This window comes from Rhipicephalus sanguineus, unplaced genomic scaffold, assembly GCF_013339695.2.
Source record: "Rhipicephalus sanguineus isolate Rsan-2018 unplaced genomic scaffold, BIME_Rsan_1.4 Seq25, whole genome shotgun sequence".
Taxonomy (NCBI): domain Eukaryota; kingdom Metazoa; phylum Arthropoda; class Arachnida; order Ixodida; family Ixodidae; genus Rhipicephalus; species Rhipicephalus sanguineus.
In genome coordinates, this window is record NW_023614870.1 from 35,775 (window position 1) to 63,344 (window position 27,570).

At 46.8% G+C, this 27,570-nt stretch overlaps 1 protein-coding gene across 1 annotated transcript; it reads right to left on the bottom strand.

The window, feature by feature from the left end:
- Nucleotides 1–12,595: 12,595 nt before the first annotated feature.
- LOC119376858 (adult-specific rigid cuticular protein 15.7-like) lies at nucleotides 12,596–27,062 on the bottom strand. Its single transcript, XM_037646545.2, has 4 exons — nucleotides 27,051–27,062; nucleotides 24,714–24,803; nucleotides 18,228–18,531; nucleotides 12,596–12,923 (listed from the first exon to the last, which is right to left on the bottom strand). Exons 1-3 carry the CDS (start codon nucleotides 27,060–27,062, stop codon nucleotides 18,241–18,243), a joined length of 393 nt encoding a protein of 130 aa, XP_037502473.1. The 3' UTR covers nucleotides 12,596–12,923; nucleotides 18,228–18,240.
- Between the last annotated feature and the right edge of the window lie 508 nt (nucleotides 27,063–27,570).

Here is a 27,570-nt window from a genome sequence, read left to right on the forward strand (position 1 = left end):
AGCCAATTCCCGCCTGCGCACTGCGTGTCAGACAACGGCGAATGCCGAGCCGCCATGTCTTTAGCGTGGACAGTCCACTTCACGAGTCTCGTCTGTCGCGCGAGTGTCGTCCAAAGTAAGCGCATGTGAGAGGCATTTCTTCCGCGGCGCAGTCCTCCGAGCGACCGCGAAGCTGCATGCAGTCAGCTCTACCTCCTCGCTTCCATGGTCGACCGAAACGTGGGCCGCACTTTCTGTTGAAGCAAAAATAATATCTGCGGGAATAGTGTCATTCGTTTGAGGGGAAGCGACGTGCACTATCCAACGTTTAGAACCAAGACGAGTTCCTTTACAAGTGAAGTTCATCTGCAGTGCGTGCGCGGCACACCGCACCTGCTCGAGCGTGTTCGCATATTATACACATTGCCGACAATACCACGGTTATCAGCGCATGTTCATCTCAGTGTGTAATTATTACGCGGAGAGGGTCGAGCCAACAACGGTAGGAAGTAAAAGATCCTGGCATATGAGCGTGAGCGCTTTGTTCTGAAGCACCGTCGACTACGGCTTCGAAATAAACTGAATAGGCTTAGTGACGATATCGGCTACCGGCCCGGAAACCATCGGCGGTGAAGCGGCCAGCGACGTTACTTAGAACACGGCTATTCTCCGTCGTTGCTACGTCGTTGCTACGGCTACGTCGCTGTGCGGTTGGCACGGATGGATTCCGAGCTCACGTCCCACGGCAAGCGAATCTTGACGTTGAAAACTCGTTCAATCCACGAAAGGCAACAGGCTGGCGGCTTACGTGAATAGAACTGGGGTATTATGCACGCTAAGATTCCTTAAATGTCACTGAGGTGCCAGTGCCAAATATATGCGGAACAGTTTTATCTTTTATACCAAGCACGCAAATTCGCTTCAAGCATGCTCCGAGCAATAACTTGAGTGACCCCGTATATATTTTCACGAATGTCATTTAAAAAATGTCTCCTCACGTATCAGTGAACGCTGCATGTATAATAACGATCTCCACTGCACTAATACGCCAGTGTGTAGCGACCCATTGGTACATATAAATCCCCGTTCTTTTACAATGCTGTCGCCGCGGCATGCTTGGTGTAGTGGTTAGCGTACGCGCTTGCTGATCGAGTGTTCGCGAGTTCGAATCCGCGGGTGTTTGTTGTGAATTGTTCTGTGGTTTACTTCTGAGTGTAATATGTGTATATGGATTATGTATATCATGAAATATGTGTCTAAGCCTCCAAATCCCCGATTAGAGCTTAAAAGGTGGCTTAAAATCAATTTTTTGTTTCGCCGCTTCTTACACCGCCTATAGCTAGGACGTGCCGTAGTTGGGACACACCGTAGCTAGGCTCACGCGGAACGAGGAGATCTCCATAGCCGGCCTCGTAACTAGCCGGGATTCGAGACGAAAAATCTCCGGCCTATTTGGGTCCCGCCTATGAGATGAGCCGCTGAGAAAACTACTGCGCCGCGGGACGGCTACGGGCGGCGCCGCCTACAGGTTGTGCCGGCTAAACAAACAGTCTATAGGCGTTAGATTTTTCGTCTCGTTTCCGGGCTATAGACTGCAACTTTAAGCAGGACATGATTAAGAGTGTAGGGCCTTCACGACACGATTCAGTCAGCGAGTGTGCGCACGAGCAACGCAGCATTACCTTCCATTCCGTGTTAAAAGCTATTGTATGATCCTTCACATAGCACGGCCACCCTCTGATGGCTAAATCGTCGGCGTAAATTAATAAATAAAATGTGACCGTTATTTTCTTGGTATTTTTTTTTTCGAAATTTCCACAAGGGTCAACATAACAGGAAGAATGGACAGGTACAGCCGTGAAAACATTAATGGAATCTTCGAAAAATCGCACCAGTGCGCACTGGTGCGCCCAGGTGCGACGATGATTGGATGAAAAGGTGCACTGGTGTCCCCGTGTGGTTTGTCGACGGGAGCCGTTAGTTCAATTAGTTCAATGTGTGTTTGCAATTAAAGGAATGCGCGACGATTATTGTTATTTCAGAGTTTCAGCTCTGTATCGGAGATGAACAAGGCTTACCTTGTGACACCAGGGCAATGTTTCGTGCGCGGTGCCTCTAGTGTCCGAGTCGAGCAAGGTAAATTCGAGGACGAAGCTTATATATTTTTTTAATTTACCTAATGCAAATGTCAGCGTTTGAGATTGGTTTAGATTATAGTTACTTGCGTAACACAGGCAGAGAATGAAAAAAAAAGAAAAGAAACGGCAGCGCACTTCAGTGACTCCATCGGCTCTGAATTTCTTTACAACGATAGCAGCATTCTCCGCACTGCGAATACCGCCGTCATAACTTTTTTTTCTGATTTTACCTTATATAACTGCGCTCACCGATTGCTGCAAATCGGACAAGAAGCCAGCGGTCATAGGGCAGTATTTATGCGGAGGGTGAGGCAGTATAAATATGTATTAACAAAAAGTAATAAATATGATAAGACATGTTGATGGTGATTAATATTTAAATGGTAGCTATACATTTCATTACTTTACAGGAAGTAGGGTAAATAAATTATTTCTGTCGTCTTTGCGGTGTGCGTATCCCATCACTTAGTAAAAGACACTTTGTGGAGTTCTAAAATACGTCCATGAACAGACTTGAGCGATCTCTGACTCCCCACGCCTAAGTATAGGCAATATTTATTTAGTTCAAATGCCGTATGCAAGCGTCGTACATGCGGGCTGTGAACTTCGAGATGCTGTGTTAACTACGTCGCGTTATCTCCACTTGTCACTGCCACGTTGATAGTTGGCACTATTGCCAACATCGAGGTTTTTTTATTACAACAGCCATCTGATACAAGGAGCTTATGCTGTAGATATATTGTTGATATGTGTCGCGTTTAAGGTCGGCCATCATCGTTGCAAGAACGCCTACTTCATACAGCCGACGCTATTTTTATGAGACCGACGACGTCTTTCACTTCAACACACCGGCGCTTGTCAAGTAGAATTTCTATGCTATGTACATAATGCCATCATCGTCGACTATGCAGTATTCTGTTTGTTTGGCCTCCGAAATACATGCACAGGCAACACCGTTCTCAGAGTGCATATGAAGGGTAGAATCTTGCAGTAATCGCCTACCGTTGCAGTTGCTCGACATACTATATGGAGGGCCGCTGGGATCCTCAAATTACCGACAATGTATCGATTACAGCTCAGTTCTGATATCTTTTACAAGTTTTCTTTGCAGGGTGCCCCAATGAGCAGCGCGCCTCAGCAGTCTGTAAAACAATTGTCGGTATCTTTAGCACACAGCCGACAGTTGGTTGACTAACAAAGTTATACATTTCCTCCAGCCACTACAGTGAAACCTCGGTGATACAATCACAGCTGATATGAATTTCGGGGTGATACGAATTTTTCATTGGTCCCGGCCAAGGCCCATTAGCCTGCAATGCAATGGAGTACGGTTGTTGCGAACCAATTTTCACCCAGTGACGTTTGATACGAACGTATGCTACCGCACAGTTACGAAGAGGTGCTGTCGGTGCTGTCCTGGAAGATGCGCCAGGCACGTGCGAGCGCGGGAACGCAAGCGTGGGCATGCGCTCCGCACCGCCAAATTGTCAGAATCACGGTGTCAGAAAAACACTTTTCTTACGGTCAGAATAAACCCTCAGACGCGTCACAGCCTCCGAGATTGTGTGTGCGAATCTTTGAAGCTCTTAAGTGCCTCCGTGTGCCTTTGCATTTAGATTACAGAGGATATTAGTGCCATGCTTCTTTTTCTAATGCGTCGACGCGGGCTCCTGTCGTTGTACTGTGTTTACACGTGCATGCCTTGTGCATCAGACATCCTATGAAGGGTTGACGAGGACCGAAAGAAGGCGAGGACGGTCTTGGCGAAGGTATCAGGCCTCACAACGTCAACATGCGCGACCGTAGATTTCGCACTTGCGCGGGCACGGCCGTAAGTCTCCCAAGAAACATCCCCAACACCTCCGCGATAACAAAATCATAACACAAGACCGTGGTTCTGTAATTTTGTGGCCTTGATCCATGGCGTCAAAGCGCTTCTTTCGTTACTTTTACTGCAGTACTCCGGTGTCATGCAAAAAAAAAAACACTAAAATTTTAAAGGGGCTACTGCTGTCGCGGGTCACAATGCACCTGGTTCATTAATTAAATACGCGCGTATGGGCCATATATTTATGAGTACTGGTATGATTGCCTACATCTAAGAACTTAATTGACAATCGTTCAGGGTTCTTGCGGACATTGCTGCGTCCATGAAAGACAATAAATGAAAATGTACGCCAGCTTTCTTTTGTCGCATGCTAATTTTTCATGCTTTCTGCTGATACGAATTTCGGATGATACGAATATTTTTGGTAGTCGCATGAGATTCGTATCACCGAGGTTTCACTGTATTTATTTATCTCGCGGGAAGCATACAAAAGCTCTGGAAAGTCAGATAGGTAACTTACAAGCTGAAACTTTCTACGAAGTCATTTTTGTGGTGAAATGCATGCGTGTCTGCTTAGTTGTGTATATAAGCGGAAGAGCAGCCGCCTTGTTATTGCGATTGCAATTATATGGGACACCTCGTGTGAATTTTCACCTTCATCGTCGTCGTGATGCTCTGTATTGCGAACAGGTGAGATAACATCTTATCACGCCTCACACGCCGTAAGCCGCGAGTGCGAGAGAAGGCGTGCGAGGGTAAGCCGGAGAAGGGTGATGAGTTTATCCGTGCCGGCTTCCTGGCCGCCCTATAGAGTCAGGAGCGGAGTGGAGGGGCTTGTGTTTCCTCTTTTCTTGGTTGTTGGGGAACCGCTTCTTAAAATAATAACAAAGAGATTTTGCCCCTGGAAGTGGATCCATCAGGGCGGGGGAAAGAGAGAGGAGGAAAGCGATTCAATTATTCTTGCGCATATTGGGGTCCGTTAAAAAGAGTAGGAGCGACTGCAATATCAGGCGTCACCTCTCGGGAGAACAAGTAGGAAGACGCCAGGCGTATAAATCTTAAGCCTGAGCACAGGTTGGCCACTGCCCTTCTGTAGTGCTTATTGCGAGCAGAGCAGCCGCATGGAGAAAATGCTGCAGATTCATTGGCTGGTTCCCAGGACAGCACATGCAAGTGCCTGATTGAGAGGTCTGAAGTGCATCTTGACGCGTCTTGCCGCGCCGGGCTGGTGAGGCTGTCGTGTCCGTGACGAAGCGCCGCAGGCGTGTGGTGTGAGCACGGTTTTGTGAAACGCCCCGGCAAAGGCTCAGGGTTTTCCAGGATACGGTTGCGGACGCGGCCTCTCGAGCGGCCTTTGCCTTCGCTAGTGCTGTGTCTGTGACGATGGGGGAAGGGTCATCAGGCATATGCGTCCGAGTCTCTGAGAGACAGGAAGGAGGCTTCCTTGCTAGCGAGTCGGTCATTCGATTGCCAGCGATCCCAGCGTGACTTGAGTCAGCCCGGCAGTGGCGACCGCGCTAGCTGAACGCGCGCCCCATCTTACAGGCAATTTGCGGTGGGTGCAGAGGCTGAGCGAGCCTAGATGTCTTGTGGCATCGTGTGCTCTTGGTTCCTGTGCGCCTTGTGTTGGAGGCCGCATTATCTCAATGTCTCGCAGAAGTGATGAAGTGAAAGGCAAAAAGAAGAGTTTCTTCTTCTTTACCAGCGCTGTTCATCACGCCAGCGTTGCGACAGCGAGTGTCCGCACTCATAAAGTTCTATTTGCTCATCTTTGCATATGCACGCATGACACCATTCTTGTTAACTTAATTAGTAACTGAGTGTTCGATACGATTTATACGACCGATAAAACCACGAACCTGACTCCGTATTAGTTGTCTAATACATAGCTATCTCTATCAATGATTCGCGTCTTGTGCGAAACTGTGACTTTCTTTAGACGTAAGTGTTTATCAGTGAGGATATGAAATGTCTCTTGGTGTAGAGTTTCGCAGATTTTTACCTCTACCGTCGCGATATTAAAGAAAAAAACGAGCTGTATCACAGTTGCTACAGCATGTCCGAGCCCTAATGCACACTGCTCCTATAACACTTATTCAAGTTATAATACCGGCTGTTGTAGATACTCCGCTTTCCGACAGACTTTCCGTGATATTTATCCCGAACCAGGAGAATGGCGCTGACTATTTCTTTGTTCAGTCGACTGAAGGCCGACGTATCGTTTTAAAGATCGGTGAACAATGCGTGATCTACCAGTGGCGCAGAACTTTGATTTGGTAGTCTACTTTATTGTCAGATGAATGGCGAGACACCCGGAAATGTATGAAAATCGTGAAAATCTGCCACAATGTTCTTGAAACTATATTTGTGCATTCCTTGCATACTTAATTGTAACGCAATATTTGAATCACAGGAAAAGTAGTCGCTTGGAAATTTGGCATAGAGGTTATTGCATTCGCCCGCGCAACACCACCCACGTACCGCAGTTTTGCCATAGGGATGCACCTTTGCACGTTATTGAACCTTACAACATGCGCGGAAACCACTAGCAATGTCGGCATCCGTTGGCACTCGGCAGGTTATGACACGAAGAAGCGCGACTCCTGGGATTCTGAGGCAATCGCCGATACGCGAGCAGCCATCAGTGCGAAGCACGGCATCAGGGTGCGCACGACAGCGCAGGGGGTCGACAGAGCGCCGGGCTCGCAGGTCGAACGAGTCCTTGGGGAGCGAGGTTACGCGTTCGAGCACGAGCTCGTTACTGCCACCGCGTGAGAACAATGGCGGGTTGCTTCATAACGAAGAAACAATCAGCGCAGCTGCGGCAAGCGCGCACAATGGCTGCGCCGTGAGGCCCAAGACTGGGTCAGCATCCCTCGGAGGCTGACCTCCGGCCCGGAGCGCGCAAGGAGCATTCCGCGTCGGGCCTTGGATGTGGCCCTCCGTTAGGCGGCGTGATGAATGGCCCAGCTCAATCAAGGAGCGCCACTCTCTTCGTGGGCCGGTGGTGCGACCGCTCGGACAATCCCAGCGGCGGTCTGTCGGCTGCTGCAACGACCCCTCGTTGGCGTCTCGGAAGCATTGTCGCTGATTCCACTTACCACCCGTGCGCGGCGGCATCACTGCCCCGCTGAAAGGTGCCGGGCCTTGTCTCCATCCCCGCCCGCTTCTTGAGATGCGCTGGTCGCTTTGATGGCTGGATAATCACGCAGCCCAATCTCACCTTCACTGCCACGTGCATGAACATGTACTCGTTGCTTCAGCGACAAACTACACCGGAAGGAAGAAACGGGAGTCTGCTACAGAAAGACGTTTTCTTTATTCGCTTATAGAGCAGGCGCATCACAGTGTATGAGTTTTGTGCAATAGTTATACGCCTTTATATTTATTTAATTATTTATTTATTTATTTATTTATTTATTTATTTATTTATTTATTTATTGTTGCTGAACCGTACTCATGACGAGAATGTCGCGGTGCTTGAAGGACCATACATTGCAACAGATAATCAATGAGACATCTCTGTCTGTATCACGGCGTAGACCTCGTCTGAACGATCCGACTGTAAGCTAGGTATGATATCTTAACATCGTGGTTTAGCGCTAGAAAAAAAGGACAGACACATGTGAGAGACAGGACAGGCGCTGTCCTGTCTCACATGTGTCTGTCTTTTTTTTTTAGCGCTAAACCACGATGTGAAGTACTCAGCAACTCGCCCAACAAGTTCTTATTAGGTATGATATCTGCGCGAGTGCAACGCCCGCAGGTAACCACACATTTTAGCAACGGTGAATGTACTTCGTCTGTGGGTTTCCTACAAAAGACTGAAAATGAATATTCCAGTGATGCAAGCAGATGCATACCATCTTACATGGACATGCCAAGGGTTGCAGTCGGAACCAGGGGCGTAGCCAAGGGGGGGGGGGGGGGGGTTGGAGGGGTTCAACCCCCCCAACCCCCCCACCGAAATTTTTCAATTTTGCTTGCGTATATATACACGCACATACACGAACGCACGCACGAACACACATAAAGTATGGTTGAAACCCCCCCCCCCCCCCCCGAAAAAAATTTCTGGCTGCGCCCCTGGTCGGAACGCTCATGTCAGCTCCTGAAAGCCGGTCTTCGCTACAGCGACAAGACCAGTTATGACCGCCGGATACATGATAACAGATTCCACAAGGCACTGCCTCACTTCATATACAACAGCGACCTAACAGCGCACACATAATACACACATACACACGAAATATTATGCCTATTAGTCTATGTCGCAATAAAAAAAATTAAAAAAAAAGAGCGCCGCACAGCGCGAGAAGGATATTATACATAGTCACCTGAACGAAAGAAGGGGAATTTATCATAACCAGAAGATCTGATTATGAGAGACGCCTGAGAGAGTTTAGAAGCTCCTAGACAACGCCCAGACTTACTGTGCAGATATGAAGTGGCATCACCATCCCCCATGCAGCGCAGACGTACAAAGCTCTTGGCTCACGCTCAAGGCGGTGGACGCTTACAGGTAGACTACAGCGGCGCCGGCCCATAGCCAGTAGTTTGCTAGACAAAACACGTGCCCGCACATTGGGAAACGTCACTGTTAATCAGTGCAGTGACGACTTAAGATAGTTTACCGGTAAAAATCATAGATTGCAACTTTTTCGTTTGCATCTATGGACACCTTCCTAAGTGTTTTTTATCACTCCTTTCGTAGAAAAGAAATAAACACCGCCCACAATAAAAACGCTTTCAAAACAAACATTACGTGTCGGCTCCCGCAGGGTTGCCTGTGAACAAGGCTCCAGGGTTGCCACTGATGTTCGAGAAAATGTCGCCAAACGACGAGCAAAAAGTCGCCAAAAGTCGCCGTTTTTTTACAAATTTCGCCAAAAAAGTCGCCATTCTAGATATGTGCGGCATACATAGTAATAAAACTTTCCACTCACGTATAGCCCCGTAGAATACAGCACTATCCAAGACCCTTAAATTATATTGACGTTTCTCAATGCCAGTTGTATCGCCCGCTTCACCATGGGAGTGCATGGTGCTGCTTCTCCGACTAGCCGCAAGATGTGCGTGGTGGGGCAAGGGTGAATGAATGAAGCGCTCATGATATCCTTCCATCCCTGTCGGCTCGTTTCAAAGGTAAAAGTGTGGTAAACCTTGGGCGAAAACCGTGAAAGCGCTGTTTGTAGACAGCTTTACGTACCTTTATATGAATTAAAAGGATTAAAAGGTTCATTGACGGTAACACGACAGAATTCTTGCAGGAACCGATCATTAGTGAGACTTACACTTTTTAAGTGTGAACTGATATGATAAAGGATGCCACCGACCCTTTCTTATAGTCACTTATATCTACACGTGTCAATCCGATGCGTTAATAATGAACAGGTAGACAATGTAGAATGTTTATAGCAATTGTTATATTATTGTTATTATTGTTATATGTTATTGTTATATAGCAAATAAGCTAAATTGGGGGTACTGCAACAGTGAATAAGTCGCCAAGCTATTCAGAACAGTTGGAGCTTTGGCGTAACAAATGGTCGGAACACGCGGCCAACCCGTCGTCTAGCCCCTTCAGAAGCTAAACTTTAGAGAAGCTTAAAGCTCCTAAAGCTATATACTTATAGTCAAACACTGCCCCCTCGTGGTTTGCGGGGCAGTCCGCTGACTTACATTTTGCTAAAATGTCGCTGGGAACATTCGAGTACCTGCTGCATTTAGATGAATTGAGGAGATACACACGAGTTACAGGACGGACATACCGAATGATGCGTAATGTGCACGTTCTACTCGTGGTTCTAAAACCAAGAAAAATACCGGGAATGTTGCCGCTCATTCATTGGAAAGACACTGAACTTAGGATGCATTACTCAGTGGAGACCTAAGCCGAAAATCGCCAAAAATTCGCCATGTCGCCATTCATAATTTTAGGTCACCCGGGCCTCTCAAATTCGCCAATTTGGCGAAAAGTAGCCACCATTGGCAATCCTGCAAGGCTCCCGTGCGGGAGCCGAAACGTATTGTTTGTTTTCAAAGTGTTTTCATTGTGGTCTGCGTGTATTCCTTTTCTACAGTGCATTGACCTGCCGACCAGAACGGATTCCGTCAAACCCTGGATTCCATCACTCCTTTCTATCGAAAAAGTAAAGAAGAGGGGTGAATTTATGTCTGGCGGCCATATTTTCCGTATGGGAGGGTGTGTACTACAGGCCGGAAGGGCGCTCGTACCTATTTTACCGGTAGGTATCCGGCAGCAGCAATTCTCTGCATCTCACAGCAGCAGCTTTTGCTCGACAATTTCATCAAGGCTGTAGTGGGGCAAGGCGCGCCCAAGAGATCTTCGCAGACCTTCATGGGCCCACCTTTCGCGATGAGAACCCACACAAAACTGGGCGCCTGTTTTGGGTACATCTCTGCCCATGAGCAAAAACAGATTTGTTCCCTGCGATACTGGGAATCGAACCCAGCACGAACCGCATACAATTTCACTATACGGCTGCGTTTTGTTAACTTTATAAGTATATATAGGGTGATTCTTTTAGGACTGACCTATCGGGCTGTAGTTTTGTTGCCAATCATCCGATTTTAATGCGGTTTGCGGTAAAAAAAGATTCAAGGAGGATGAAAATTGTGTGGCCCGTCCCGTTTTCTGATGCGCAGCACAGAAAAGAAACAGAATAAAAAAAGAAATAGCGAAAACAGCGACATTCCGCGAAATTGCATTTAAGAGGGACACAGGGCACGCAAATGCGCACGCGTCAAGGCGACGCGGCGTGGTGCGGCGAACGAGTGGCAGCTTAGAATACACGCTTTTCGCGTCAACGTAACGTGGTGAACGTGGCGGGGCCAACTTCCGCCGCTACTGGCTGACGCGATCGCTGCGCCGAACTAGCCATCCCCCCTCGTATAACTATTTTCGCTGTTTTCGTTATTTCTCCTTTATTCTCTTTTTCCGGCGTTGCACATGAAAAACGGGACGAGCCGTTAAATTGTCGTCTTTCCGGAACGTTTTGCTGCAAACCGCATTAAAATAGGATAATTTTTAACAATACTACAGCCCAGTTAAATAGGTCAGTTCTAATAGAATCACCCTGTATTTTCCCCTTTGCTTGTGACAAACTTGTCTGTGTAATTGACTAAATCAATGTTCGTTTTCCTACGGGATTGTAGTTCCGTCCATCATATTTTCTCTTTTTTTTCTTCCTTAGCCACGCGACATTGATTCCTTCATTCCTTCAATAATATCAGCATCTGCATTATTCTCAATCTACCATTCGGCAACAGGCCTATCAAACGTCTGTACGCACCCAACTGGAATGTACTTCATCTATCTGGTCTTCTCATGAAAAATAACTAACAGATAAACTGGAACCCATCCAAAATCGTGCAGCCGCTTATAAATTCTAATTATAATCGTGGTTATAGCATTACCCAAATCAAACGCGATATTTTTCTTACTAACTTGGATTCCCGCCGCTCTATTACCCTCCTATGCCTCTTTCATAAATGTTACTCGTGGACCAGTCGTCTCTCGCTTGAAATTCCTTCACGTACATCTAGTCGACTTCATAATCATTTCAGTTTCAGGTGCATTTCTGGCCGCACACAATCGTTCAATAATCGTTCATTGCCGCGCGACATCGCACTACGGACTAACCTTCCAGATGATATTGTTTCCTTAAAAAATCCTGTTAAATTTCTTGAACAATTGCAACTTTATACGTTCTCTTGAATTTGTATAGCGAGGTTTTTTTTTGTATTTTACTGCATTTGTTTATAGTGTTTCCTTTTCCCTTCCAATGTACAAATTTCGTTGCCTCGCCTTCAGCGTGGTTCCTTTTATGCTTTATTTATTGTAATTTTTCTGTAACACACCGCCCCCCCCTCCCCTACTCCCTGCTCCTCTGGGGCCTGTAGGGTAATATGAATAAATGAATAAATAAATAAATAAATACTCTTTAGTAACAATACAAGTTAACCAACTTGCCTCTAAACATTTTCCATGGACAATGACATAAGTAGCTCTTTGAATCGTCGTGCTGCGCAGCGTGGGCTGAAACACGTGAAAGTTTTCCAGTCACTGTAGATATCGAGCGAACTGGGATATCGTTTTATGACTTCATACCTTAGGAATAATTTTCAGAGGGCGCTTCTCCAGACCATTCGGCCAATAGACAAGAAAACAAACGAACTTGACCTCACAAAAAAAAAGAAGAAGAAGAAAAACAGCGGCATTGAGCTCATCTTTCTAGCAACGACTGAACTCAACGCGCCTTGCGAATGATTATTCTACCCAGATTCCGGAATAAATAAGAGCTGCTTCGGAAGCTCGTACTTCAACATATCCATCGGGAGTAGCGTGAGAAGCGTGCCTCCAGGCGGACCACTCCTGTACACATGGGTTTTGCCCCACTCACATTTGAATGTTTCCTGTAAACTTAGCATCAATAAAGCCACAGTTATTTCGAGCACAGAAGAAAAAAACAAGGGAATAAATAACGTGATGACATGACTCAGGTACATGTAGTACCATGTAATGAGTTGCTTGATAGTACCCCAGGTCATGAACTGTAGATATGCCGATACAGGAACGAAGCTATCATCGACGAGTATTTACTCTTATTTTGTTGTTTGACAAGGTACACGTTTATTGAACAAATAAACACAACAACAATAACAGAAACTACAAACACGACGTGTTCACAGTGCCAGGAAAGAGTTGAAATCAGGACGGTTTCTTTGCTTAATGGGCTCTTGCAGGAGAGGACCGACGAAAGCGACGAGCCTTCAGCGGCAATGCCAAGTGTCACGCGAAATCCATGGCACACTGCAAAACAGCCGCTGCGCATTGACACGACGAACACGGGCTTTGGCATGACAGCGAGGGGCCAGCCAGGCGAGCACCCTCAGAAGAACAGGGTCACAGCGCAGAGTTACGACGAAGATCACGGAAACACATACAGGAGCACCTGGAAAACAAATATGAGAAAGACAGCACCGCCGATGAAGGAATAAGAAACACTGCATATACTCATTCAAAAAAAAAAAAAAACGAAATGCGCAATGCAAGTCAACCGGCTCTAATGATGCGAGTGGTGTGCACGTACTACAATGAGGGAATCGGGACGGGTTTTGGTCGTTTCACCATTGCGATAGCGCAAAGCTTTAATGCTCGAATTTTTTAAAAAATATGACGCCCGCATTGAGTTTGTGGGGACAATAGCCGAACCGATAACATGATTTACGTGTAATACTTTATACTTGGCAATGCCTATCTTTCCGCTTTCTTCTACCGCACTTCATTTTGCACTTTTCCTTACTTTCGACCGCAATATTACATTAATTCGTCAGTTGTGTGTACTGCTCCGCCTCCTTGGACCTTCAGGCAGGCAAAACAGAAAGAAAGAAAAAGAAAGAAAAGAAACGAACAAGATGTAAGAACACAGGCTTTTTCTCGCGATCAAGCTCGCAAAACAGCCCCTTAATAACGTCTACAGTTGTAACATGGTACCGCGGAGCCTTCCTCGCTAAGTGGACGTGCTCTTGCGCAAACAAATCACCCATTCTTCTTCTGTTCGCGCGCGGATGGTGCTAATGAGCCATTTTCATCGTAAACGGCGCCTCCGTAGACGCGGCGTCAAACAATGCCGCCATAAATCCACTCCCAACGTTGCTGTGGGGCCTCTGTTCTCGATTACAGTGCGCCCGCGGAAAACATGGGTCGGCTATGACAAAGCCATTAAACGACGCCACGTAACGTATAACAACCCCGCCGCTTCCGCCGCGGCGAACACGACAGTTTTGTTTCCCACCATGAGTGCGTATAGCGGTGGCTTCGGGCTGTACGTGTAGACAGAGGACATGTCGCATGGTGGATTTTTGACAAACGCGGTTCGTCACGTATGAGGGAGAAGGAGCAGATACTTTCAAGAATTGGCCCATGTCAGTCCAGAAAAACAAAAATTGCAGTGGCTTAGCTCGGCTATGCCAGGATATACGTGGCGTTAGCCAAAGGTTCAGCTGATTATTCTTAGCTTTCCAGATTGTCTAGGATTATTAGCCTTCTTCTTTATATTCTTCGTACGCTGAACCACTAATTGCCAGGCGACTACTTCGGGATCCGATGAGATAAGCTTCTCGGCTCTTCTGCGCCGTCGAGCAGCATTTGCGCTCTCCTTCTCCATAGCGTTACCCACCTGCAAACGCCAGTCAGAAGCGCTATCAAGCGGCCCCAGCGCCGTGCCAGACGGTGACTGAACAGCGAAGGAGAATAGCTGCGCGCGCGCCGGCGCCAGTGTCTATGGCTACGACGTCGCTCCTCTCGAATGCGGCGCAGACCAGCAGCGGCTAGCCGCGCGCGGCGGTGGCGGAGCCAGCGCGCGCGCCGGCGCCAGCGTGTCTGCCGCGCCTACGACGCCACTCCTTCCGAACGCGCAGACCAGCAGCGGCGAGCCGCGCGCGGCGGTGTCGGAGAGTGCGTGAGATGCCAGCTCCGGTGACCCAGCTGTGCGACATCACTGATCCTTGCGCATGCGCAGCACGGCTTATGACCCTCCACGCGAAATCGGCTCCGGCTAGGCAAGTGTAGCTAACGCTACAAAATTGCGCCGTGTTCATGCCCTTCGTGCTCACGTTTTCTTTGTTCGTTTGTGTTTTCCGACTACGTAAGACATCAAGAACACCAATGTTCTGAACGACATTTTTTCATCGCTTCAGGGAGGAACATATACACAGAGGTTTTGAAAAGTTACCGGTTTCTCTCTCTCAATTTTTTTTTCTTATTCCGTGGCATTCAACAATGCAACAACGTTTTCCGTATGCCGTACATATGCTTTTAAATGTGTTCACACGAAGTTGTACTTTTTTCCTATTGTTTTCTTTTCTTTAACAACATGCAATCTGTTCTTTGTAAAGCCTCTTTCCTACCGAATAAGGTATCTCAACTAAAGCCCCTGAAACTTCGTAGTTTCAGGGGCTTTAGTCTCAACAGCTATGGCGTGGTGCTGCTGAGCGTGAGGTCACGGCTTCCCTTCCCGGCCATGGTGACCTCATTTTAATAGCAGTGGAGTCTAAAAACGTTCGTGTGCTTAGATGTAGGTGGACATTAAAGAACTGTGAGTGGTCTAGATTAATTCGATGCCTCATACTATTCAGGGTGTTTCAAGAAATGTGTCCGAAAATCCTTAAAAATTAGGGAAGTGCGATGTTTGCTCGCTACCTTATAGGCATTACTTTATACGGGGCGGCGGACATCCTGAGATGGCTGGATACATTAATTACCACAGTAATAATAGAAATTAAAATAATTAACTTTTCACCAATTTGAGATACACGGTCGGGTCAAATGGGAAAGTTGAAGTGCTTACTGCGGATACCCCATTGTTGCCGCTTTCAGATTTCCAAAAAGCGGCCGCTGGTAATTATCGCGGAGTGATGACATCAGAGACATTTCACCGGCGAAACCGGAGCACCAAAGAGCGCAAGGGCTACGCCCTTTCGAGACGCCCGGAATGACGACACTGTTTCCGCTTTTTATGCATTTCTCAGCCAACGTGCACCATGCGTGTTGTTATGACAAGCGCAGCTCCCAAACCCACGAAGCAATGTAGATTGATGGTTGATAACGGCGCTTGCTCATCCCAACCCTGCAGCGCGAGGTAAACAATGTCGTCATTCTGGGCGTCTCCGAAGGGCGTGGCACTTGCGCTCTTTGGTTTTCCGGTTTCGGTTTCACCGCTGAAATCGCTCTGATTTCTTTACACCGTAAAAATTACCAGCGGCCGCTTTTGGGAAATCTCAAAGTTTCCTTGGGGTATTCAGAGGAAGCACTTCATTTCCTCCATTTTACACAACCGCCTATCTCCATTTGGCAAAAAGTCGATTATTATTGCGATAGCAATTATATGGACAGTCTCGGCTGGATTTTGCCGTCGCCGTCGCCGCCGTCATGCACCGTATATGTATAAGTATGTATATATATATATAAAAGCCCCAAAGAAAAATGATTCAGAAAAATGCTTCCGAAGCGCGGAATCGAACCAGGGACCTCTTGTTCCGCAGCGAGCGGCGCTATCCACTACGCCACGAAAACGCGATCCTCCGCGTAGCTAACGGCGAGCGTTATATACACACCCTTTAGCGCTGGACGGACTCGGAGACAGCAGGCGATAATAAGCGTTTCTTCATTACCAGCGAGATGGCGCTAGGAGCCCGACGGGCGCATTTAAAAGTCGTCGGCTCGCTCGCTCGCTTCTTCTTATATTTGCGCATGGGAGAAGCTTGCGCTTCCGCTGTCTGCTCGCGCGGTTTTCTCGTGGTGAGGGGAAGAGGGATGTTTCACGCTTTCACCGTGATGTCCGCGCTCATGTTACGGAGCGTACGAAAGTCACTCGATCTCAAGGGACGCCGCTAAACGAACAAACAGAAGATGAGCGCGAACTATCAAGTGTCACAGCTCGACACTTGAAGCACGCTAGTTTCCTTCGCTGCTTCGGCCGCCTTTGCAACAGAAGCGATGTTCAAACTGAGAGTATCCATTGGCGAGCCTCACTTCGTATAGCATTAGTTCCTTGCTATCGCATTCATTGCTTCGCCCTTGCGGCGAAACTGTGACTTTTTTTAGTTTCTATAATTACTGCCGCAATTAATGTTTCCAGTCATCTGAAGATGTACGCCGCCACATATAAAGTAATGACTACGGAAGGGGGCAAATATTGCGCTTCCCTAATTCTTGAGGATTTTTGGACACATTTCTTGAAACACCCTGTATAGCGTCTCTAACATACCATGTGCTACTCTGGAACATTACAGCTGGGCATGAATTTCGTTATGAATGCAGAATTTGGAAACACGCCGAGTGTTTGAACACAAAGATGCTGAGTGCTGAGTGATATCTATGGCATGCACTAACAACTGTGCGGTACCACGACGAATGCGCACAGCTCAGGCCTGTAGCCAGGATTTTTTTTTTCGGCAGGGAAGGGGGGGGGGGTGCACTTGTTGAAGGCCTTGACTATTTGCGGAAAGCACCTATCTTAAGGAAAGCACCAAATTCTGGGGGGGGGGGGGGGCCCCCCTGGTTACGGGCCTGCTCCCGATTCATCCCCGCGTAAGCAGTAAGCAGAACCACACTCTTAAATCTTCTCTTCTAAACCACTTTAACGGAGCCTTAGCGCTAGTGCGTTGAATGAAGAATATTGCCCACTTCTTTGGGTACGAATCAAATTGATTGATTGATTGATTGATTGATTGATTGATTGATTGATTGATTGATTGATTGATTGATTGATTGATTGATTGATTGATTGATTGATTGATTGATTGATTGATTTCAACATCCTAAAGTAGCCCAGGGAGGCTACAGTGATATAGATTAGGGGCCTCTGGTCAACTTCTGTCACCTGGTGCTCTTCAACTGAAATATCAACAGAGAGACAGATTTGAATTACGTCCCCATCGGAATGCAACCACGGCGGCCGAAGACCAAGCACCTTGTTTCCAGTAGGACAACTTCAAAGTGACGGCTGCAGGTTATCATGCATGCTATCGATTGACATGGAAAAAAAATCCACGCATATCCACGAAGTGAATCATGACGAGTGGGCGAAGCTCTGGGTATCGTATGGGTGAGTAACAGTAAGTTATTCGAGCGTTGCCCCATATAATGTAAACTGAGTGACATAAAGTGACATAAAGTGATATAAGGTGGCATAAAGAGTCGACGACAAGGCCAAGACCTAAGGTCCATAATGCCTACGTTGAAGTCACCGACTAGTATAAAGGGTTTGGGCTTGTAGGTGTTTTATATTGTTCTGTCCCAATTATGATTCATGTTCGTCTATTGTAAATCTTTTTTTTATTCACATACACACATATATGTTTCGACTGTAGCAACGGTTTTCTATATACTGTGACAGCCGACAGTGAGAGTCGACGACAAAGCTAGGTCCTAAGGTCCATTATGAGTACGTTGAAGTCGCCGACTAGCATAAAGGGTTTATGCTTGTAGGTGTTTTATATTGTTTCGTCGCTATTATGATTTATATATATTAGTCTATTGTTAAACCTGTTGTTTCGATTTTACACAGTGCTGTGCCGTAAACACGGACAACGAACAACAATGGACGAGCCTCGACCCTAAGGTGCTTCGCCCCTAATAGTATGTGTTTGTTAGCCACTTCCTAGTATTATGTCTCTTCATTCGCCTCAGACAACTTTCGCTCCCATGACTTCCGAGTTGCTCTAAGACAACGCGAGTAAGTTCAGGCACCGACCTGGAGTGGCAGCCTAGCCGTAATAGCCGTGGCCTCCGTAACCCGAGGGCACGTGCTTTCCGTTGGCTGAGTGGTAGGGCGCGGCCGCCGGGTAGCTTGTCTTTGTGCCCGGCTCGTTGGTTTTGACCATTGCTCGGAAGCCCCACTTGTCTGCGACGTACTCAACACGTCGCGAGCGCCCGTCAGCGTCGGCCAGATAGTAGGCCCCTTTGACGCCCCCGTATGCAGAACCGGACTCATGGCGGCCATTGGCGGCCCCATAACCGTTCACGATGTTGTAGCCAAAGTTGTAATTGCCATAATCCTGCAAAGAGGCGCAAGGTTCACCGTTCATCTTGAGTGCACGGCATCATACTACATGGTGTATGTTGCTATGCATGCAGTGCGTGCACGCTTCTCTACGTTTTGCAACTGTGTGAGCGTAGAATAAGATTCAATTCAAGATGCCTTTATGAAGATCATTCATAAAAAATGCAGAACGCGCGGATAACAAACTCCTCGAATGACAGCATGATGAAATCTCTCTACGGTTACAAAGATTAGCTAACGTAATCGTTTATTCATAAAGTAAATTAACCATGGAGAAAAGCCGGCGACCTACTGTATCTGTTTCCTGCATATTGCAGTTCATCGTAATACATAAATAAATGAATGAATAAATAAATAAATAAATAAATAAATAAATAAATAAATAAATAAATAAATAAATAAATAAATAAATAAATAAGACATAGCAATGGGAGAATAGTTATAGTAATAGCAGTTAAACATTTCATGAACGTTAAAAACTTTAACACGAAGGAAACAGTTTTAAAACAACATAAGATGATGCGAATGCAAATGCTAGTAAAAGGGGCTAAGAAACATTTCTGATCCATGCAATACGAATAAATTCACAAGAGATCAATATGCACAAGGAGTACGTAGTAAATAGGGACCACATACATTTTTTTTTTCTTTTCTATTTGAATTGCTCTGTCGTCTAGACGTGTCGTTTCCATGTTTCTCTGTTTACCTATACAATTTAGGAACAGCGCTTTTCTCAGTGGCCAGACGTCCAGCACCATCGCAGTTTATAAACAACGACATGGGTCCATATAAATTAGCAGTTGTACATTGTGACAACGCGTTTTAGAGCGCAGCTCTTGGATGGCCGTCCCTGAGTTGAGCGCCGTCAGTCGTTGTCCCACGCCGTAACCGAGTGAACGAGCACTGCGAAAAGATATCCTGGAAGCGTACGTTGGGGGGCTCGTTGGTAAGACATAATTGAAAAAAATTTATAACTGTGCTAAGGACGATAAAAAATTATAACTGTGCCACTTCGTTTCTGCTGTCTCGTCCTTAGCGCAGTTCTAATTTTTTTTTTTTTCAATTAAGATATCCTGGCCCGCGCTCCCAGGTGCACTTGTTGCTTCGAAGTTAGCATCGCCCAATTCTCTGTCACTAGTGGTGACAAGTCTGAAGGAACAGCGCAGCTGGGCGGCCTTCCTTGTTTCTCTTTATTTTTCTCTATCTTTCTTTCTTTTTCTCTCTTTCTCTCTGTTTTTTTTCTATATCTTTCTTGTCTCTCTTTCTTTCTATTTCTTTCTTTCTCTCTCTGTCTATTTCTCTGTGTCGCTTTCTCGCTTCCTCTGTCTTTCTATCTCTTTCCCTCTCTTTCTATTTCTCTCTCTCCTTTTCAATATTTTTCCCTCTCTTTCTATGCCTCTTTCTCTCTCTCTTTCTCTTTCTTTCTCTTTCTTCTATCTTTCTCCTCCTTTCTATCTCTTTCTCTCTCTATCTTTATATCTTTTCCTCTTTCTTTCTCTCTCTCTGTACTCGTTCTCTCGCCCATCCGAGCTATTGCATCCCACGCCGGACAAATGACGCAGCGGGAGAGCGCGCGCCGGGCGCATCTGTTCGGGGAGCGAAGCAGAAGATGAAGAAGAGGACGAGAGAGCGCGCCGGCCGAGTTATTGCGTTGCACGTGCTAGAAAGGTAGAGGCCGTTCATGACGATGATAGTTTTTGTTAACGTGAAACGGCAGGACGGCGAGCCTAAACAACTACGCTGTTAAAAGTCACCGCGGACTATTTATACATCTAGCTTACGATACTGTGGGGACCGTCGTCAAGTGCCTCTATATTGCAATATTGGCTTTGATTGCCAGTGTTTTTATACAGGCAAATTATCTAAACCTGCAAACCTGGAAAGAGACTTTTTGAAACAAAGAAGAAGAAGACGTCGCGCTGCACGAGCAAGCGCTTCGGGGGCTGGCACGCGGTAATAGGCGCAGTTGCTGACACCGTATTGCAACAGTCAAGCGCCTGGTTCTCAGTCTATCGTTTCGCTGGATTGCAGAGGCACCGATACTCTGGACGTCGGCGTAAACCGAGCGAGGCGCGATGGAGCGTCCGGCACGACTCTGTTCGGCAGATTTCGAATTTCGCTTCGGTCACCCTGGAAGCGATCGAGCTCTACGGTCAGCGATGCTGATAACCTCATTCGGGGACGAGCGACGTTCCAAAAACAATGTCTCAGATGTTGGACCATCGTGCAGCCACCGCCTGCACGAGTATACCGCCTATCTCGTCGGCAACTGTCCCAGCCTGTGCCTGTCGGTCAACCAGCTCTTCTCGAACCTACAGTACTATCGGTCCATCATCAGCCATCGCCAGGTGAATCACGACACGCATGGCCAGCGTGATCAACGGCTGCTTCCTTCTCGTGGAGCGCTCCATATGGCACGAATCCGGGCCTGCCGTTCTTCAACTTGGAGCTTCGAGTGGGTAGTCTCCTCGGAGCTGATGGCCCTGGCGCGTCTTCACGGACAGGTTATTTTCGTCACGTCCAACATGCAGCGCAGGCACTCGTTCGGGATGGTTTGCTGGCTGCGCACGAAGCACTGTCAAGTTCCTCGAGCTGAGCTAGTCTCTCATCTCCGAAAAACACCTCCCGTTCCGGGACTGCTTCCAGCTGGGCTGCAACCTGGGTCGCGTCAAGGTGTGCACCTGCCCAGGGACCTCATCGACGCGCTCCGCACTGCGGTGACCACGCTCAGCACGCTGGACATCGTAAGCGTGTGCTCGAGTATCAGTGTGCGCACGTTTTGTGAGCTTTTGCATGGATGCAAAGCCGTCGGCATCTGTCCCAGCCTGTGCCTGCTGTTCGACTGGACGTTACCACCATGGACGCTTTCGAACCCGCGCCTAGCTGTGATAGGACTTCCTGAGACATCGCCAGGGGGACCACGACAGCTTGAGCGCGCGAAGCATGGTCAATGGGCGCTTCCTTCTCGAGGAGCTCTTCGTTTCGAACGAACTCTTCTGGTTCATCATTGAGCTTCGTGTAGTTAGCTGCACGTCCGCTTCAGCAACGGCATCTACGTTACCGTTTACGAGACACTGATGCGCCGCGCCCCGAGACCAGCGCCAGATCCACGTCCAAGAACTGTTCGCGAAGGCGGAATCCTGTGACGTGCTTGTCATTTTTTTAATCTCTCAGCGCCTGAGACAATGGCATCATCCTGAAGTTTACTTCAAGCAGGTGCGCCTTTTGAACTGACCTGCTGAAATTAGGAAGTAACAATATCTGTGGTAATGGAATTATTAAAACGTTATGTAAAAAATGTGTTCGCTAATGGATTAAGCATTTCGATTTCCCGTGCGTGTTATGTCCGCCGCGGCCAGTATTCGATCTAAGGGCTACAATTACACAACGTCACAGGCGATTTCTGAAAAAAAAAATCGTATAATGTAAAAAACATACCTGTATAGTAATATGCAAATTTTGTTTCGTTTCAGCGGTGCAAACAGCTTATGTATATGTAATCTGTCCGGCAGGGTTAAAGCTACAAGTAAGAAGTGGTATTCTTGGTCGTTCACCTTCGTTGCCACAGTAATTTTCGCGAGATTTCGCGTGCCCAGCGCCCGATGCACCGGTTTCTCTACAGGCGAAGCCATTCGCGGCACTGTGGTGAAAGAACGTACTTGCAGGGCAGTGTTCCAGAAACGCTGTCGGCCGTAGTGTAGCCGACGCGTCGGGTGCTACAGTCACGCGAAATCTCGCGAAATGGTCCGTATAGTCGAATGTGAACGACCTCGACAATATTGCCCCAAGTCGCCCTGTTAAATGAAAGCTAAGATCATTCTGGAGCTTTAAGTTGCACGACGAGGTTGGTGAACGGTTATTACACCTTAATATAAATTTATAGCAGTGTTATCACATCGAGTACGTTTACAATCGCTTGACAGGAACAATCTTGCATGTAAAGAACAGTTAATGTGGTGGTTCCTAACAGAGATTTAAAGCAATGTCACGGAGAGTGTTTTATTTGCGAAAGGAAAAAAAAATTACCGACGATTACGATACTGCCTAATGCGGATTCTGAGTGCAGCTTCGTGTTGGGGCAAGGCCAACTGTTTGAAGTTTTGGCTTTCCGCAAGGTATCGACTACGCCATAAATCGTATTTTTTGTTTAGTAGGATAGCACCCACTACGTCATTATTCGTCTTTCTGCGAATAAGCGAGGTATCCGCTACACATCTGTAAGGTATTATGTGCACTTTGTCGAGGCTGCATGTGGCTGATGACGATGAAGAGTCACGGCTGAGCACTTTGCAGTGGGCGGGAAGCTCTAAACCCCACACTCGATGCGCAATTAGCATTGTGTGATGACACGCTATTGTGTGAGGACACGCTTTGTGTGATGACACGCCTCTGTCACGCCAAATTACATTGGTTAACGCGATTCCTTGCCCGACATGACGCCTCTATAGGGTCTTTTTGCAAACGAGTTCCAAGCACCAGCGTGGCTCTGTGGTAGAATACTCGACTGCCAGGCAGTGGGCCCGGGTTCAAATCCCATCCGATTCTGGGTATTTTTTCTTATCTATCGGTTACGCCACCGACGGCGATAGGCAACGACGACGCCACTCAACGCAGGAAGCCTAAGTAGCTGCACTCCAAAGAAAAAGTTCAGTATGCAGTACATTAAAAGGTTGTATCTCGGTTAGTGTAGCAGCGGCCCTCTGCACGATACCCGATGGTTCTCGCCATACTGAGAAGCCCATCTATCTTTTTGTGCATTTCAGTGTCACCGTTCATTAAACGTCATACAATTTTACCAACGCTCTCTTTTTCTGCTTCACAAGCGTCCTCTTCGTGAAACCGCGTGAAAGATTACATTAAACAAGCGTTTCGCACAGAAACAAGCCGTACATGCACAAGTGATTTCTTCAAACACTTTAGAAAAATATAAGCACCACTGAACTCGGTCGATAATAGGAAAATTCGTTTTTATCACGCCATTTCTACTCAATTAAGGGCCGCTTACACGCACTTCATGCCGCCTAGAAACGCACTGGTGATTCATGATAAAACCTTTTCTAAGACAACTTAAGATCTGCTGTGCTAGGTTGCATTTTAATTACATTATTCTCTCTCACTTTATTACTCTTCGACGCTATTAAAGCGCCAAACAAACCTCGCAGTTAAACGGATTCAGGCAAGTATGATGCGAGTGCTTTGTTGGACATGCATGTGGGACGAGGTAGGTGAAATACGAAATAAAAGCGTCTACCAATGATCCATCGCTAATAATTGTGTCGTGAAGCGCCGTAAAATACAACATTTTTTAATGTATATCCTCGGGAAATGTGCATCATAGCTAAGTGACGTTTGAAACGTTGGTATCCAAAAAGCGGTGCTTTGAATGAGTGCGAGCTTATTAGACACATGGATGTCTATGCGCCAGCCTCGCACGTACTCGAAAGTCGATATGGGATTCAAGTTTCCAAAACTTTATTTTGTTTAAATTACTTGGCTCACATTATTATTTCCATTTTAACAATTTCTCATCGCTTTCCAACACAAAACTGTCATATCGTGTGGTGAATACTGGCCATAGTCAAGACAGGGTATCAGTATGCCAGCCAAAAAGGAAGGGCCAAAGAATATAACATGAGGAGATCTTAAATATGTATTATTGCGGCCGATGGTGCAAATGTAGCTTCATTTGAAGGAGAAAAAAAAATGCTGTACACGCAGAGACCTGACTCCATCCTCTATGGTTTTCTTTCTTGTGAGAAAGCTATTTGTTCACCATCTGGCGTTGACATCAGCAAATAGTTCCTGATTGCCTGATGTTTTCATGAATATCCTACGTGAAACATCTGCGCCTCGCCAAGAACAGAAATATGGAAAGCGGTGAATACTGCCTTCGCATTTTCTCTTTTTTTTTATTGACGTGGTGAGATAGTGGAGGTTGGCTCCTTTGGGGGGCACCGGCTACTAATTGTCCTTAACGAACAAAAGAATGACTCATACAAAATATGGCACTCAGTGCGAAACAGATAACACGATGCATTCACTCGTCATATGAACACGAAGTTTTATGCATGAGCCCGGAAAGCATAAACGTGTACACAGACGCACATAAAACGCAAATACGCTGAATGCACGTTTAAAGTTAAGTCGAAGCGCGAAACTTGAAAAGTGAGTACTCACATCTTGCTTGCGGTGGGTCACACTGTGTCCACCATGGCCGCCGTAGCCGCCAGCGTAAGCCAGGGAGACAAGTGCGGCGACAATGCAGAGCTGCACGAAGAATTAACGTAACTTCAAGGTTCAGGAGACAGTAATGACAAGCTTATTCCGGACTATTGCCCAGTGTTTTATGGAGCAAGTGCTTGTGCCTTCCACATGTAGTGCATTTGTTTATGTGTTGTGAATACAGTTATCCTTGTCGAAAACCTGCTCTTCTTAAAGTAATACCTGATAGAGGGCGTAAGAAGTGAGCGAGGACGCACGAGAGATCCCAAAGTTTTTGCCAGCGCTATTCAGCTCGCAAGTCATTTCATATTATTCAGCAGATACAGAATCTTGAACAAGGCGAAGTATTTTGACTGGTCAAGAACTGTTCTTACCGCTGTGCGCATTGGTTAGGCCTAATTCCTTCAATATTTTCGTTTTGTCCAAGTTTCCTTTTGCACTGAACTGTACAAATCTCTTCCAACATGTTCGTTTAAACATCCTTTAACAGACCACTCCGGTATTCAGAGGTGTGCCATCAGTTATGACTTGCTAATAAAACAAGAAGGAATGCCTACGTATGGAGTATAACTCGTGATATAAGCGCGATAATGTGCCGGTGGGGACTGCGATCGTTAACCCCAAAGCTGTTGCTCAACTCCCGCGATTGAGGGGACGCATTACGAGGGAACAGGTGAGGTAGGTGAGGGTGCAGAGGGCCTCTTTGAATTCTCAAACCGTAATGCACTAGAACGTCATTACATTGTACTAACCGAACTGCCCAATTGGTGTTGTTTCAAACGTATTATGAAACGATGCAAATCGTCAGGGGCAAGGAAATATAATTAGTGCGTTTTTACGCCCCCAAGCTACACAAGCTCCTCGACGAATCGTACAGTGAAAGATCGGGTAAATTTTTGCCTCCTGTAGCTATTATTTTTCTTCTTTTTTTTTGCGTACACGGCCATTTTCGCCCTCTGCCTCCGTCGCGAACTGTACGCCGCGGGGCGATAAATATAGCCCGCGATCTCGCGCTCACAAATCGAATGACAGGTCCGCTGAGTCGTAGCAACCCTTACAGACAACTAAGCAAGCACAAGAGAGCTCGCGTAACTCCCCTGCCCTCTTTACGGTCATTCGCATTCAATCTAAAATTTTAGAGCGTCTCATAGGACTACGTCGACGGCTGTGGAGCTTGCGGCACTCCGCAGTGCAGTTCGAAGAATTGAACTAGAGTCACCACTAAAATGGGGCATATTTACAGACTCGAAGTCAGCCCTGCAGTGTCTGTCATCAGCTTTACGTCGTGGTGCACAAGATCAACTAGTATTGTAAATAAAAAAAACCTACCAGCAATTAAAAGACAAAGGGCATGACATAACTTTTCAGTGGCTTTTCAGTGGATACTGTGGTATCGACGGCAACGAACATGCCGATGCAAGGAATGCTCATGAAAGTGGCGGGCAGGAAGCCATCACGAGCCGATGCAGTATCAAAGATTCGCTCGCTCGCACGTGATCTAACGCATTCAATGTAGAATACGTCCGGTTTTCTGCATATTATTTATTTGCCAGTGTTTAAGTCGTTATCGTTGTATCCGCATATTCCATATTTAGTTTACTTTGCTCTTACAATGCAACTATGTTATCCTGTGTTTAACATTCATATTTTTTTTACTTTTTTTGAGCAAATGAACTAACAGTGCATTGAAGTTATCAACAATGACAATTTGAAGGTTGCAAGAGCAAACATTTCTTGCAAATGTCATCCTGCCAAGTTTACATTGAATCGTTACCTCAGTTTCGACTAACTTGTTTTCGCACGTTCCTGCCCGGTCGACCTACGCACAGTATAAGTTTTATTGTGTGAAATATTTCACATTCTGTAATATGAATGCGGAATTCAAATTGTTGTTACCATGAAGAGGACTCAATAAATAGCAGACAGGTGCTGACAGAATACGTGCCTCAAAGGGCACATATTCTGCAGCTACTGTCAGCGTGTGTCATATCTCCCTAGCGATCGATACATCACACCGAAGTAGTAACGCCGTGAACTCGTGCTAGGAAAACATATCGATGAAGATGACAACACACACAAATAATGTAACTGACGCCTTCCTGTTGGCTCGGCTACACTTCTGGTCTCCGAAAGCACTGGTAGCACGTTACTAGCGCCGCAAACAAAATACCCCCGCGCGCGTACCTAGGCAGCCTATAGACAAGCGCAGCTTATTAAGGCCTGCGTGCCACGGCGCGGCTAAGCCATCTTTGAATAAAGTTTTGTCACAATAATTAGCCGCGTTGAACTTACCTTGGCAATCATTGTACCCAATCAAGGCGCAAAGAAGTTCCAATGCAAACGCACAAGCACACCACACCACAAGAGCAGCACGTGGAACCAAGCTTCCGGTGTGTTGCGTGGCCTCGCTAGGCCGGCTTATATATATCGAACCGCATGGCTGCTCCGGGGCGCCCACTTTCGTGCCCTTACCCGAGGTGGCTAATCGAAACTAAAGCAGCGTCCCCTTTCCCATAACCCCAGCGCCATTCTCTCTTTTGCTCTGCCACTGCAATTTCGGGTGGCTGCCACTTTTTCCTATGTTTCTGTTTTCCCACGCCCGCCATTCTCCGTGCAGGTCGGTCGGCAATGTGCAGTGCAGTTGTCCCGCCACTGACCGTTACGCCGCGAACACTGGTGATATCTGCTGCTTTGTGCGTGACACCGCCTGTTTCCCTTAAAGAGTCGTCTTTCTCAAGAGATTCTCGATCAGCCTTCTCCGTAGGACCAGGATGCAGAGAACACGGGTGGCAGTGGGGAACCCTGCATTACC

Excerpts from the sequence above, each read along its gene's own strand:
- LOC119376858 (XM_037646545.2), bottom strand. Across the intron at positions 18,532-24,713 it reads TGACCCACCGCAAGCAAGAT|GATTATGGCAATTACAACTT; the intron begins GTGAGTACTCAC and ends GCCTCTTTGCAG.